At 40.9% G+C, this 16,704-nt stretch overlaps 1 protein-coding gene across 1 annotated transcript in view; it reads right to left on the bottom strand.

The window, feature by feature from the left end:
* The window catches only part of Exoc4 (exocyst complex component 4), a 651,801-nt gene that overhangs the window by 622,619 nt on the left and 12,478 nt on the right, over positions 1-16,704 (bottom strand). The window contains exons 2-3 of the mRNA XM_051175863.1: positions 9,497-9,686; positions 1,636-1,830 (exon numbers count right to left, since the gene is read on the bottom strand). Coding sequence (XP_051031820.1) covers positions 1,636-1,830; positions 9,497-9,686 — 385 coding nt within the window. The remainder of the gene's footprint in view (positions 1-1,635; positions 1,831-9,496; positions 9,687-16,704) is intronic.

Here is a 16,704-nt window from a genome sequence, read left to right as displayed (position 1 = left end):
GGGTAAAGGAGTCAACGAAGTCTGTCCCATCACCACCACACTGAGGCAGGACCAAGGCCCTCCCCGGTGTCTAGGCTGAGCAAGGTATCTCTTCATAAGAAATGGGCTCCAAAAAGCCAGTTCATGCATTCATTAGGGATAGATCCTGGTCCCACTGCCAGTAGCCCCACAAACTGGCCAGGCCACTCACTGCCACCTGCATTCAGGGGGCCTAGTTCAGTCCTACGCAGGTTCCCCAGCTGAAAGTCCAAAGTCAGTGAGCTCCCACTAGCTTGGGTCAGCTGTTTCTGCGGGCATCCCCATCCTGGTCTTGATCCCTTTGCTCATATTATTGCTCCTCCCTCTCTTTGACTGGACTCTGGGAGCTTGACCCAGTGGTTAGTGGTGGATCTCTGCATCTGTTTTCATCAGTTACTGGATGAAGATTCTATGATGACAACACAGTAGTCCTCAATCTGATTACAGGGAAAGGCCAGTTCAGGCACCCTCTCCACCATTACTTAGGGTTTTATCTGGGGTCATCGGTGTGTGTTTCTGGGAATTTCCCGAGTGCCTGGTTTCTCAATGATGCCACAATGACTCCCTCTATCAAGATAACTCTTTCCTTGCCCTCGCTCTCTGTCCTTCCCCCAACTCAACCATCCAGTTCCCTCCTATTCTCCCGACTCCCTTCCCTCCCTCTACCCTCCCTCCGCTGCTACTAAGAAAATCTTGTCTGTTTCCCCTTCTTAGGTGGATCCATGTGTGTCTCTCTTAGTCCTTTCCAGCAAAAAAAAAAAAAAAAAAAAAAAAAAAATGTGGGGGTGGGGGTTGTTTGTTTTTATTTTCAAGATGGAGCTCAAACTCCTTTAATCCCAGCAAGATTCTTAATGGAATTATTTCATCAAAGTCCCACCGAGTTCATCAGTGTTATCACCAATATAATTTGTAAAACAAAGATAAAGAACTTGCCCCATTGTAGGTAAGAGAAAATCCTCATATCTAGCATAGCTGCTGTTGAGAACCTCTGTAGACTTCTACAGAGATGAAAGTGGATATATTTGTGTGTAAATGAGCAAGAAGATAGGACAGTCCTCCATAAAAGCCACCAGTCCTAGAAAAGTCAGGACCAAGAGGGATTAAAGTCTGGCTTAACATTCACCACGAATTGCACCCTCTAGGAACTTCCATTAATTCAGAACACCATAGACTGAGATAGTAAAGGCCAGGTCACAGAGCATCCAGCACTGTAAAGGTGCTTGTAAGATTGGTATCAAAGAAGTCATTTTCTTCCTCACCAGGTAAAAGAAACAAAACAAAGCTATAATCAATCAAAACATGACTTCAAACCTTTATGGAACACCTAACTTTACAAATCTTCAAGTCTATGTCACATAGATTTCATCCTCTAAAATGAGATTCATGATCATCCTCTGAAGCTAAAAAAGCAATCTCTCATTACATTTCAGCACAATTCCCGGACTGATTTCTTTCCAAAGGGCAGAAAATATATACATAATAACCATCTAACATTTCAAACCCTGCAGGAAGAGAACTAGCTAGGGTTCCCCTGCAAGTGCTTGAGAATCCCAAAGGCAGGGAGAAGAGAGCTTCAATATCTTTGCAGGAGTGAGCCTTTGCACAGGCTGCTCTTACCAGCATGTCGGTGGCACTAAGGTAGTGCTTGCTGGCCATGCACTGTTCCAGTTTTTGAGGCACTTGTTTAATGTTCTCAATTTCATCCAGCAGGTTCAGTACATGCTTATGCTCAATTCCTTCAATCCACAGTTTACGAAGCTCATCCCGTTTGCAGTGCAACAGCATCTTGCAGGAGAGTAGATTCTCTTTTACCTATAATAAAACATATTGGACCTTGAGTCAATTCAAAGTCTTGCCAACCTAAACCACTACCCTGGTGAGTATTCCTCATTGGTCTTGTTGGTGTAACAGTCCCTAATTCCCTCCCACTTATTCCCTTTGGTTGGTCCCCTTGCTAAATTCTAACCCTGATTCAGGTCACTTGGATGCCTCACTACCTCCCTGTGTTTCTATCTGCTCCCCCATGAAATGAGAAAACTACTTCTAGCATACCTTTGAGTGAACATACGAGTAATTACAATGGATATTAGGAACTCTGAAAATATGAAGCACCATATAAAGGTGGGGCCATCTCAACATGGGAATGATCAGGATGGGAGTCTAGTACGAGCATTCCTTCCCCATCCTCCTTGCAGCTGAAGGCCACAGGACCCATGTTTACAGCTACAGACCTCCAGCCAGTTTACAACCAAGGATCTCAATGCTCTTCCCAAAAGGCCACAATAAAATTAGACTGAGTCTTGAAAAAAAAGTAAACACATGTAGAGATAATCTGAAAGACACATGACAGCTTTTTTTTTTTTTTTTTTTTTTTTTTTTGCCTCCCATTTTCAGCATCATCTAGTAAATTTGATATTAAATAGGCAATCTCAAACTTTTGGAAGAAAGGGGAACGGGGATTTGGAGATTGACAGTAAACACAATCACATCATAAAGGTTTCTATTTTTTTTTTTTTTTTTTTTTTGGTTTTTCGAGACAGGGTTCCTCTGTGGCTTTGGAGGCTGTCCTGGAACTAGCTCTTGTAGACCAGGCTGGCCTTGAACTCACAGAAATCCACCTGCCTCTGCCTCCCGAGGGCTGGGATTAAAGGCATGTGCCACCACCACCCAGCCAAAAGTTTCTATTTTTTACCCTATAAAATTCTCAATGTTTCAAACATGGAAAAAGAATTTTTAAAAAAACAATACAGTCTCATGTAGCTCAGGCTGGCTCAAACTCACTGGCCTTGTCCTGGTAACCCTACTGCCTCCTTCTCCCAAGTACTAAGACTCAAGCACGTGCTGCCTCACTTAAGTTTTTATGGGGACATTTTTAAATTCACTATCATCTGCAAATCACATAAGTACTTCCAAACACTGGTGACAGCCCTAGCATATGCTTCTATTTGGAGCTCAACATTTATTTCGTTCTGTCTCTATTTCCCCTGAGGTGACTACAACTCCGGTGTAGACTTGGTGCATTCTGACAGCCATGTACACCTATATGATCCAAACTGTCAACAGGGTGAGGCATGGCCATCCCCATCCTCTCCCCCAAAATAATATCAAATCATTTCAAATAAAGCAACACTTGAAGGAAGGATGACCAAAAAAAAAAAAAAATTATGACTCATCTTCTAAAGGGAAGGAAATCCTGACATTTACAACAGCACGGTTGAAACTGGAAGGCACCATGCTGAGAGAAAGAAGCCAAGCATACAAAGAGAATAAATAGCACATGAACTCACATGTGACAAAAGCCAAACTCAGAAGAGAAGAAAATGACAGTTACCAGAGGATGAGGCTGAAGAGATGTTACCCATAGCATACAAATTCTTAATTAGTAACAGGAGCAAATTCAAGATATGAGTTATACAACACGCTGATTGAAGTTAATAGCAATGTGTTTTTTCTTGAAAATTGCTAAGAAATACTGTAATGGTTTTACTACAGAGAAATGGTATCTATCTAAGGTGATGTACATATTAACTTGATGTTACCATTCCACAACGTGTTCAAATTCCAAAATACCATGGTACATCCATGATTGTACATAATTTTTATTTATCAGTAAGTTTAAATAATGTCTTTTTAATTGGGGGTGTGAAACAGGAACTCTGTCAAGAAGGTACCAAACTCACATAAACATTTATTTCTCAAATCCATATCTATTTTTATAAATGTGATGACAGTATTCTCATTCTGTTATGTCTCACTTATAGGGATAATTAATATTGAAAAATTATATTACCCTGCTTCATTCATAAACAAGCCCATGGAAAGCCGAGTTGTTAAAAGCACGGTATCATGCTTTGCCTCCTCAGAATTACAGGTAACTTGACATTTGCTCTAAATCATGTGTTCAGCAGCACCAAGAACTTCAGGCTCACTATACACAACTGTAAGCCACTCTGATTAGAGGCCAGAAGAAAGAAGAGAATAAAAACAGGGCTCAAGAGGCTACTGAAAAAAGAGATGTGAGATGATACAGGTGGCAGAGAAGTAATTTTTGTAACCCAACTTAGGGACAAAGGAATGAGGAAAACTAACTTGGGCTTTAAAAACATACAAACCTGCCTCAGCTTTTGTAAGAGAAATAGCAGAAACACACTTAAGAGGGGCTGGTAGATAGCTGTCCAGAGAAAGACAGGAAGGCCATAATCTTCAACACACGAAAGCAGAAAAGTAATGAATTCAAACCAACAGAAATAAAGAAAGAATTCCTCTGACGGTGTTAACACCCTAATAAAGCACAGTGCCTGTGCAAATGTCTCAGGGCACCTATGGGCCAGAGAGAACCTGACAAGTTCTCTCTTGAGCAAGGAACGGTCACTAAACACCAGTATATCAGTATCACTTAGTTTACAAATACAGAATATTATTCTATCCCTTCTGTGGCAGTGGAAGGAAATCTACATCTAAGCCCTCTCACACACATGTGACCGTGAGAAGGAAATCTACATCTAAGCCCTCTCACACACATGTGACTGTGAGAAGGAAATCTACATCTAAGCGCTCTTACACACATGTGACCGTGAGAAGGAAATCTACATCTAAGCTCTCACACACATGCCGGGGGAGGAAATCTACATCTAGCGCTCACACATGTGACTGTGAGAAGGAAATCCACATCTAAGCTCTCACACACATGTGACTGTGAGAAGGAAATCTACATCTAAGCTCTCACACACATGTGACCGTGAGAAGGAAATCTACATCTAAGCGCTCTTACACACATGTGACCGTGAGAAGGAAATCTACATCTAAGCTCTCACACACATGTGACTGTGAGAAGGAAATCTACATCTAAGCTCTCACACACGTGTGACTGTGAGAAGGAAATCTACATCTAAGCTCTCACACACACATGGCCGTGAGAAGGGTCCAACTGAGTTTGTCCTATAGAGTTTATAGGAAGTTTATTGAAAGAATAAACTTGAGAAACAACAGCCATGTTTAAGTTACCCTCACATTTTTATTTTTCATGCTTCCCCTTTAGTTTTTTTTTTTTTTTTTTTAACTTCCGTTCTCAGGCTTAAAATTCTCTGAAAAGCTCCCTTCAATTCATTCCAAGGGCAATACCTTCCTTTTCAGCTGCTGGATGCAGGCACAGATCAAGAAACCCTTGAACTTTATGGCAAGACTTCCTCAAGGTTCCTACAACTACAATAATGCACTTAGGACTACTGTTCTGCACTTACGTTACAACTCTTGCTACTAGCCACTGTTTAGTATGTCCATTTCTGGAAACCTGAGGTTTGTCATCCCTTTGTTATACAAATAGTTAAGAATTTTCACTAACATTTAGTCTGTAAATAACATCTTACAAAAAGTATGCTGTTCTCCTATGACATTCTTTGTATTAATTAAGGCCATTCTTCATCTTAATTCTACCTTTCAAGGTATAGTTTCATATAAAAGCCAAAAGTCATTTGGGGTAAATGTTAAGTAATGAATGTGACATTCCTGAATAATGGGGCCCCTAGCAACATCACTTGAATAATTATTCATAGTTATTTCTAGTTTATATGCAAGAAAAGCAGATATTTAGTAGGGGATCTAAAACCAAGAAAACAGCCAATAAAAAGTAAAACGTTGTGTCTTATGTACACAAGAAAGCCAAGTGCATGTTCTGCTTAGCCTACCCTCCTTCTATGACAGGCATCAGACTGACTACTTAATCTGTTTTAAGAAATCTGTACTGAACTCACATCATCTCCCCCTCATACCATGGAGAAACATCAACAAAGCATGGCATGCATGGTATGAGTTTGATCTGTATCAATTAATACCCATCAATGTCAATGCCTTTGTAACAGTCGCCATGAGACTAGCAGAACCCATGGATTCTTAGGCATCTTGTTTTGGTCAATTTTACAGTGTCTTCAACAATAACAGGATTACTCAAGGATTTTGTTTATTATCCACAGGACTTGACCTGATTGGTCATATACGGTATTTCATTTACAATGATTATTTTTTTCAACTTTGACAATATTTATTATAGTTTTAGTAAAGACATTCAGCTCAGTCATCTCTCCTCATCTTGACCTCAGGTTAATATGCCATGTGAGCCAAGTAAAGAATATGTAGGAGAGATTTCAACAAACAGTAAAATGGACAAATGAACAGTTGGCCTGCATGAAAGTTAAATTTATATATTTTGATATACTTAAGTCATGTAAGAACTAACAGTGCTATGTACATTTCCATTATTTTACTTGGGGCTTATTAGTAAACCTAAATGTACTGAACAAAATGTTAGGAATATCCGAAGGCTGCTTCTTGGAAGTTACAATGATTATTTTTTTTTTAATGTATAAAAAACTAACAAATGGACTTGGTTAATGTAAAATTTTCAAAACCACTTGAGAAGAAAATCAAAATCAAACCGATCAGCATGTATTTATTCTGAAGGACATAGATTCTAAAAATATACCTAAATGGATATATGGAAGTGATCTCAAAGTGGAAGGCGATGCTGGAAGGCTGACTTGTTCCACCTTAAAATATATTCCTACATCATCAGATACAGTACGCCTTTAAATGTTAGCCACATTATGTTGTTACTATGTTCAAAATCTTACCACTTCAAAAAGGCTAAAATTATTCATAGTACATACTGCAAAATCTTCATATATATGAGTCAAGTGTACATCAGTACATTCACTAAAATTGGAGTCCTTCTAATGACCTGCCAGACCCTACGGCAGCAAGTCCCCTTAGCCACACCTCACTCACCAGCTCCTGGCTTGTCTCCGATCGCTCTCTGGTCCCTCACTTGGCTCTCACCTCGCCAGTGATCTTGCTGCCCCAAGGTCACTGCATCTGCTATCCCTCCTTCCTCAGGGTCAGCTAACACTCTTTTCCTCTTCCTGCTCAGATACGAGCCTTCCCTGACCAACCTTGTTAAAAGGGCAAACCCCTAGTCATTTCCTTGCTTGTATTTTTCTTTTATTACCACGTGGTCTGACTGGAGTGTAAAACTTAAAATCTCTGGATAGAAACCTTTCACTTCTGTGCTCCAGAGAATTCCAATCTCTGCACAAGGCAGACACTTGAGATAAAGAGACTAAACAAACACTGGCATAATCTCGTTGTTTTTGTTTCTATCCTATCTTTATGTATACTCCATGAGGACAGGGACTGGTGTCTTCCACTTTTTATATCCACCAGTACCTAAAACAGAAGCAACAGCATGGCATGAACTCAAGAGACTTATGAATGTTCTCAATCCTCGAGAACAGAAGGAAAACGTCAAGTCAGGTCTGAGTATTCCCAACTTCCTGTGTGGCTCTAGAATAATGCAGCCTGATGGTGGCTGTCTCATTCACATTTTCACCAGCGACAAATATCTACCTAACCCTGGTATATAGCCTGAAGTGCAGTTAAAAACAAAAATGGCATGGAAAGATGAATGAAGAAACAGCACTGCTTCTTTGGTCATTTAAAAAAAAAATGGATGCTTATGGTGCAAAATTATCAAAATATGGAACACAAATTTACTTTCATTTTCCAGCATTTTTCCTTGCTTATTAATCAATTGTTAAAGTGTTTTTTTGCAAAGCTTTTGCCCTGTACTTCTTGTTCAAACACTGGCACTAAGTCCTAACATTGAATCAGGTGATATTTACTTTCTTGGCAAACTGGCATAATAAAGGCTTCTTTTGTTTTCTTTCTTTCACGCTGACTTCAGTATACAGAAAGTAAGAATGGTAAATAGAATAGTGTGTGGCTTCTATAAAATGCAAGACTCTCAAGATAAGGCCCTGTTTTCAACACCAAAAACAAGCAGACTCATTCTGTTGCCAACCATGATGCTATTGTATGGATGCTGTGTGGTAGGACCAGAGTAATCACTGCTGGCACCTCCCTGGAGATCAGGACAAAATCCTTCCAGTCAGCCAAAACAATCAGAGGTCCCTCACCCTTCCTGTGATTACACAAGTAAAGCCAGAGAAGGTCAGCAGTACCAGACATTCATTTCCTGGCCTCTCTTGAGCTTACTATATTGGGTCAAAATGGACTAGAGTTTGTTTTACATAAGAGCAACTCATCTATAGCTTAATCCAATTTTACAGATATCACAGATAAATCCATAGGAGGAAACTACCACATCTAAAGGCAAAGAATTATAGTATTCCTTTCAAAATCAGCCAGCTATTTTTAAAATACAAAGAGGATGCTTCAGAAGAGGTTAAGAGCTTACTGGCTCCAGAGCTGGACTCTAAGAGGCTGAACTCACATCCGCAGTGTCTGATCAGTATAATTTATGCACTGCTTACAAAATTATACTAAAAGGTCTGAAGGACAAGAAAGAAACACATTAGCACGGCCATTCCTAGACTGGAACAAGCTAGGGAGTCCTCCACATCTCACAGATAGCAAATTCCAAACCACAATCTGCACAGGACATGATCTCCCTGAGGTGCTTGAGATGCAACTGCCAAAAAAAAGGAGGCCAAGCATGTTGCTCTGTAGTCCTCACCCCAACATTACATAAGCAGAGATTTCTGGGCCTGTTGGTATTCAGCATGTCTGAATGTCTCATACTTATCTTTTAAGGGTGAAAGGCACTGCTTGAAAATCTACTGGAGGGGGGTGGTGGACTGACAATAAGGCCTTTAGAGTCTGGGAGCCCTGAGTTCACATTCTAAATCTGTTGAGATAACAGAAGCAATCGTGCCCTGGCAACAACAACAACAACAACAAAAAGTCGGTATCCAATACAGGTAACAATTACTGTTACTTATTAAAGAACAGTACAAAAAAGTATTAAAGGAGTGATTCTCCAAATGCACAGCGTTTGGGGCTCAGGAAATGGCTCAGTGGGCAGTAACCATTGCACAAGCATGGCTACCTGAGTTCAGGTCTCTAGCAGCTACATAAAAGCTAGGCATGGTAGCACATGCCAGATAAACAAAGACAAGTAAAGCTATAAAGTTTGCTGGGAGGCCAGTGTAGCTGAATCAGGGAGCTTCAGATACAGTGACATCCTGTCTCAAAAAAAAAAAAAAAAAAAAAAAAACAGGTAGAAACTAATAATAGAAGATACCCAATTCTGACCTCTGACCTCCATACACAGACACACAGATACATACACACACATAATGCACACATATGTGCATATTACATACACAATATAAAAATACATAGCTAAGAACTATAAAAATTTAATATGATGGTATACAGGCTTTTATTTTGTTTTATTTTATCTTGCAGATCATCCCCTTGTCCAAATACAAAAGCACATCTTATAAATTCACTTTGTCCTTCAGGCACTAAAGGCAGGGTACTCACAACACAATAGGTTTTCAAAATTCTACAAACTCTCTTTATGAATCACTGGTCAAGGGCCATTAGGCACTATGTGGCACAGCTGCAAACCACACCTGCAAAAGAAGGTGACCATTGCCAGACAGGAGCAAAGGAGGCTCACCTGCTTGATTTTATTCCGGGAGTTAGTGATACGCTCTGTGATGCTCTGGTAAGTGCGAATGGCCGTTGTCAGTTCTGTGTAGTGTTGAACGATCAATTCATCCAGGTCACGGTCACACTTCTCATAGGCTTCTTCAAGGCGACCTTTCTCGTTTTCTCTATCCTCAACATCATCACTAATAGACAGAGTCCTGGTGAAGATAGTTTATCATGTCAAACTTCAAAGCAACAATCAGAAGAACAGTATCCAGTCAATACACCAGCACATTCATACTACAAACAAGGAAATGACATGAGGCACCAGAAGATACTAAGTAACCTTCAAGGCTGATTCCACCACCCACCTAAGTACATGCACAGGATGCCTAGTCACAGAATCCACCCTTCATCTATCCTCTTGACCCTGAAATTATAATAATCTGCACAAATAGCATGGATATGAGGGAAGCTGGGCAGCTCTGGATTTGTAAGAATTATGGTAATTTCTAACAGGTCTATTCTTCTTACAACTCTGGCTAACAAAACCTACAGAACATCTAGAGAGAGGTCCCTTCTCCAGCCCAGGACACCGACACATGGAGTCGTCCCAGAAGTGGCCCACCCCTCAAGACTTCTTGCTAAGGAAGATAATAAATATCGTTGTTTAAGTCACTTCTGGGTAGCTTTCTTTCATATATAGCTGAAGTGTACTAAGGGATAAAATTTCTCTCACCAGCCATGTGGTGGTGGTGGCGCACGCCTTTAGTCCCAGCACTCGGGAGACAGAGGCAGGGGTAGGCAGATCTCTGTGAGTTTGAGGCCAGCCTGGTCTACAGAGCTAGTGCCAGGACAGGCTCCAAAGCTACACAGAGAAATCCTGTCTCAAAAAAACAAAAGAAAAAAAAAATAAAATTCTGTCAACAATGAACCACCTTCTAAAGAGCTCATGTGAATGGTCTGAAATAGGAACAGAGCCCCCAGTAGCCTGGGGATAAGGTCATATTAATTCTAAAATCTGTTACAACAGCAATAACCTAAGGCTGCACTACAAGACAGAGCCTGCATTCACTATTCTTCAAACAGCACCAACAAGATTGATAGGAATCAACAATAACCAGACAATGAGATAGGTACACTTATTAAAAAATCTTTCAATAACTCAGTTTGATACATGGGCCACGGATCTTTGTTTCCTCCATTATCTTTCTTGGATAATTTTTTTTAATTTAGTATTATAATAAAGAAACCTTTTTCTCTTATCTGCTCCCTGTGGTAATTTAGAGTTTCATTAAATTCCCTTGGATTTGTCAGCTTATACATTCAGCCTAGTTTATTTCATTTATCTTTTTTAATTTAGGGAGGGGGGTATTTTAGGCTCTCAATGATGGATGCAATCAATTATAAGTCCATCATTAGAACTGCTTTCAGAGATGGTCTGTCAGCAAATCAATCACGTACCCACTTCCAGATACTTTCAAGCAAAATACTTCTCCAAACTGTCACTCAAAGCAAGGGGTCTTAATTCATGAGCCACACAATATATAAAACTTCTTTTTCAATTTAGAGGGAAATTCAAGAGGCCTGTCTGTGACTTCAATGTACCTTCCAAAATGAATTCTGTAAATGTGTTAGGGATGCCAAGAGATCAAGTGTTGCATGAAATGAAACAGTCCTGGGAGCTATGAAGGGCAGTACCAGGCCAGACCCTATTCCCTCATCTGTAAACCTAAACCAGACGAGTTCCGATTCGGGTAGAGGACAGGCAAGTATTTACTAAAGTAAATCTCAAAGGGAGAAACACAAAAATCACCCTCAATATTTGGTTCTGAGTATCTTAGCATGTCTCTCTGTTGTTTTTATGATATATAACTTTGCTCTTTAAATCTGAAACCTTCCAGGATGTTAATCTAAAGAGCAATCTAAAGAGCCTTCGATTCATCAACTGAGCCATTGGTAAGAGTTTCTAGATAGTTCACTCCATCACTTCTATAGTGCTATACAGTATGAGCCTGCCATTTTCACAGTACCTTCCACATTCTCCTTCCCCCTCACATACATACACACTGCCATTTGTGGAAGGAAACATGCCAAACATCTCACACTGTTTACCTTGACTAGTCACAATTACCATTAAGGAAAATGTCAGGCCCAGGGAGGACACCTTCTCCGGCATGAGCTGTCACCACAATGCATTACTGGATCATTAGGAGTTACTTAGGAAAGAGAAAGGGTTACTAAAACAAAGATTAGAAGTAAATGGAGTCCACAGGGGATCTTTTCTCCTATTTTCATTTCCAAAGGAAATATTTATAGAAGAAGTATCCTGTGCCAAGTTTGACTCACACTAAAAGTTCATCCTCTTCCTTTTGAAGTAACCTGAGATGAATGACAGCTAGTCTTTACTCAAATACATAAAACTCTAAAAATACAAATTGTTACAGTATTTTTAATTAGCAAAGGGAAAGGCAGTAAAGGTAATAAAAATAATGAAGACCTCTAAATTTTAGAGAGAATCACACATGTTTAAAAAAAAAAAAACAGCTTTATTTAGCACTTTGTCCAATATGTGTCCACTCCTCTGGGGCCTGCTGTTATCTTCCTTTCCACACTAGAAGCAGCTGAGCTTTGAAGCGATTAATTTGCCCACCTCACACAATTAGAATAAGAGATCCTAGAAGAACTGAAAACCCAAGTCAGTCTGCTTACGGATTAGGCTTTAAACAACTGCAGAGTAATTATAATCCATCTCTGAACTCTACACAGATTGAGCTCCATATTCCAACATACCTACTGCCCAGTTTCACAGAATGGAAGTCTGCATGTGCCACCATGTCAATGTCAAAAGGTATAAGGTTTTGAAGGCTATTTCAAAACGAAGAGATATCAGGTATCACAATATAGGCACAATCATTCTAAACTACATTTTTGTTCTTCTCAGGTTTTGTCTTTGTTTGTTTTGAGGGTTATTTTCTTTGTTTGTTTTCATTTTCTAAGACAGGGGCTTGCTAGCCTGCTCAAGCTAGCCTACCAATCACCATGTAGCCAAGACTGACCTTTATGGTCCCCCTGCCTCTGCCCCCCCCCCAAGTGTTCATACCCGAGCATCACCACCACAATGAAGTTTCAGTGAGAAAATGATCTATGACCTGGAGGGCAGTCATTGCTGATGAGACATATTTCACGTGTGAAATGTTAATACTAAGCCCAGAAATGTATACGTCACCCATTGCCCTGTGTTTTGAGCATGTGAGGCCTAGAGTACAAACAGAAGCAATGCAGTGGGCACACAGTAAGCACTGTCTGTGATAGCGTTAACATAGTACAGTGAACTTGACAGTATCACGACCCTTTATCTGATACATGAACAGAGGCCCACAGATGGGAGTATTTGCACACATGCACGAAGCTAATGGAATTTGAGCTGAAATTAAAGCTGAATACACTTGACACGAAAGCCCAGCTTCTTTCCACCATACATAGTAATAGCTATTTTTCCTGCCTCAAACCCAAACTGAGGACTTCACTCTAATCATGTGACAGCTCACCAGTATTTCTTCCCCTGCCCCCCAACCAGGGGCAGGAGGGGAAAAGGTAGGGTTCAACACAGTTCTGGAACTCACTCTCTACAGAGTGACCCAGAACTCACAGAGATCTGCCTGCCTCTGCCCACTACATGCTGGGATTAAAGGTGTGTGCCACAGCCACCCAGCTTTTTTCTTTTTAAGAAACGCTGCTGGACCTGACAAAAATATTTTTAAATACAAAAAGGCAGAAGCAAAGGACAATGAATTAGGAAGACACTCCAAAATGCATTCAATTACACAACCACTCTTTAGATTTTGCCCCTATTTCATGTAAATCTTGATTCTAATTTACAAACTACTAATTTTACACACTGGAACACAAAAGGGTAAGCTAGACTGCAGTGACAATGGATACAGAGACGTTACTGGATCACTAAGAATTTTTCACTATGACAGCTCTGGTATTTTACATGATGAATTACATCTCTAACCAAGACTAATTAATCTCCAGGAAGGGATGTGTTTACCTAACAAGCTAAAGGTCCAGCAAATCCTTCTAGCAGGAACAAGGATGGTAGATGATGCCAGTGGATTCACAAGCCACCAGCTCCCACTGAGTCCCACAGACAAGCATTAAAACATAGAATAAAGATCCAGAGACTGGAAATGGAATTCCTTGGTTTCATTTCTTTTCGTCTTTTAAACAGCAGCTTCAGTCTTTCAGTTGCCAGACAAATGCCGTGAAAGGAAAATATGCACTCACCATCAGCAACTCCTTCCATGGAGAAATACTGCTCACTATGGACTTTAGTAGAGAAATGGAGTCCAGACAGATACAAGAGCATAAAAGTCAATGCTCTTGCTGTAAAAGATCAAAGGAAGCGCAAACAGAAGGGAAAGCATACCTACGACTATCTGGTCACTCACAAGACAGCCCATCACTCACCGAAGCTAGAACTTGCAATCAAAGACAGAGGAAAAGAGAAAGAACTAAACAACCAAATCTAGACTGCCGATGGAAACACACCAAACCCTTCTTGGGACAGTCAGCAGGCATGTCACACAGAGGCACTCAGAGTTTGCAGAAGGAGTTCGGTGGGACAGCACTTGCCCAGCGTGTGCAGGGTCCTGGGTTCAGTCCACAACAGTGCACAGAAAAGTTCACTCTTCTTTCGCCATAATACTTACTTGTGCAAAGAAATTGAAGATATTATCTGGGTGTAGCAGTGCACATCTTAAGCACCAACACTCAGAAGGCAGAGGCAGGCGGATCTTTGTGAATGCAAGGCTATCCTGGTATACATACAGAGTTCCACAACAGCCAGGGCTACCATAGAGGGAAATGGTGTAAAAGTAAAAAAAGAAATGTAGAATACACAAGTTTATAAACTGAGCAAGGTATGGGTAATCTCAACACTTAATGAGGTGGCGACAGGAGAATCAGAGTTGAAGCCAACCTCAGCTACAAAGTGAATCTGTGGCCAACCTGGGTTATAGGAGGCCATCTCAAAAACAAAGCAAGAAAACAAAACCATAAGAAGTATCTGCAAACGCAAATAGGGCTTTGCAGTGGGACAAGCCAGCATTGTCTTCTAATTCCAGACACTTCGAAACTAAGGCCGGAGCATTATGTCTTGAGGTCAGCCTGAGCTACACAGTGAGGCCCTGGCTTGGAAACCGAAATTCTTAGTGAACAAAGACAAATAACCTCTATAACCCCAGTGAGGTCCTCAACCTCTCTGGGTGTGTGTTTTCCTTGTAAAACAGACAAAGGAGTAAGGACACCTGCCTCTCCAGGATGTTTTAAGGACCAAAGAAGTGGGGGGTGAGGGGGATGTGCTGCGCAAAATATAAAGTAGAATGGAAATGCAGACTCACAGCATTAAAACCAAAATTTAAAAACAAAAAAAAAAAAAATCTATGAATCCTCACCATTGTTAGGCCATCCCCTCAAGCCTCCCCACCCCAAAGTTCCTATGGATCTATTATGAAACTAGGTAAGACCTGCTCTCTAGAGTCTCACAGTGCCTGGCACATTAAATGTTTAGTGACAGCGACATAATGAGCAGCAGCAAGAAGCAAGAGGTGGAAGGTCATGCAGGACAGCTCTCTGCCTGGGACAAGCGCAGTGGAATCGTCTCACCGGAGGTCATGCATGCTCATAAAACCCTGGAAAGGAAAGCAATAGCTCCCGTAAGCCAGCCCAATTCACTCATTCATTCAACTGTGTTTATTAAGCACCCGCCCGTCCTTACCAGCCAGTTCTAAGTGATTAGACACACAGCGGTAACTAAACCAGCCCTCCCTCAAGAGGCTAACACTTCAGTGTGGAGGGGCAAGCCTTAAAATAGGTAGGTAGAGAAGCACGTGCGGGAAGCGGGAGCTGTGGTACAGCAGAGATGAAAACGGCCTCCTCTAGCAAAGGGCATAAAAATGAGGCATATGGATAGCACGTCTATGAAGACACCCTCTGTGGGGAAGCTGTTCCAGGGAGGACACAAGATGCATGGGCCATGAAGGACAAATTCAAACTGTTACGGAAAGGAGCCAGCAAGGAGATCACTGTGACAGGAGAGGAGGTGAGGAGCCATTCCAGACACAGATCTGTGGACTTTTTCTCTGGGTGATCATTGAAGCCACTACTTAGGGGTGGTGGTGACTTATCAGTCAGTGATTAGTGGTACCAGACAGTAACCACATCTACACTAGTTTCATTTTAATTATATCTCCTCTCTTTCAAAAAACAAATATCAGAGATGTCTTTCCTCAGACCCAGCTCAACTTTCCATGGCTGGGCTAAGACCCCTGCACTAATCTACACTTGCGCTTCCAAGCAGCCAAAGCAAAAATTTCTGATTCTCGGGCTGGAGAGATGGCTCAGCAGTTAAGAGCACTGGCTGCTCTTCCAGAGGTCCTAAGTTCAATTGCCAGCAACCACATGGTGGCTCACAACCATCTATAATGAGATCTGGTGCCCTCTTCTGGGGTGCAGGCATACATACAGGTTGAACACAGTAAATAATCTTTTTAAAACATTCTAATTCTCAATTTCTAAAAGAAACTCCTTTAGACGAGCCAAATTTTCATTTAAAACAATACAGGAGACATGCTACAAGATAGTGAAAGATGTCCTCAACAATTTTCTGAAAACAAGGTAACAAGCTCTACATCAACATCTCTTCAGGAGCAGAATAAAAAAAAATGAACTCCATACTTTGAAAAACAATGGATAAGATGCAAGTATATAGCCTCCCAATGAATTTTTCATTCTAATCTAAAGAGAATTTAGAGAAGTTATAGAACTAGGTGAGTCAGATCATTTGAGCAAATGATTTAGCAAATCATTAATACAGTAGAGCACACATATTGGTATCTGTATTGATGCCAAACTGGTGGTAAACATCACAGGACAGCATGACAGTTAGTGCCAAATGATGCAACAGCAATCACTCATGTGTGAGGCTCAAGGTTACCTGTCAACAGATGACAGACCCCTGCTCTGCAAGCTTAGAGTACTTCCACATGGTGATGAAGGGACCTAGCTCAGTTATAAACTGAACTGTACATCCCCACAAATGCTTTTTTTCTTTTTATGATGACATCACAATTCTCTGCCTGGACCAGGTTTAGAGAAAGCAAACCAAGGAGATGATGAAGTTCAGCAAGATCAGGAAACCCTCAGCTAGGAGTACTGTTCTCATGAGAA

This window comes from Phodopus roborovskii, unplaced genomic scaffold (assembly GCF_943737965.1).
Source record: "Phodopus roborovskii unplaced genomic scaffold, PHOROB, whole genome shotgun sequence".
Classification (NCBI taxonomy): domain Eukaryota; kingdom Metazoa; phylum Chordata; class Mammalia; order Rodentia; family Cricetidae; genus Phodopus; species Phodopus roborovskii.
This window is presented reverse-complemented; position numbering and strand designations above follow the sequence as displayed.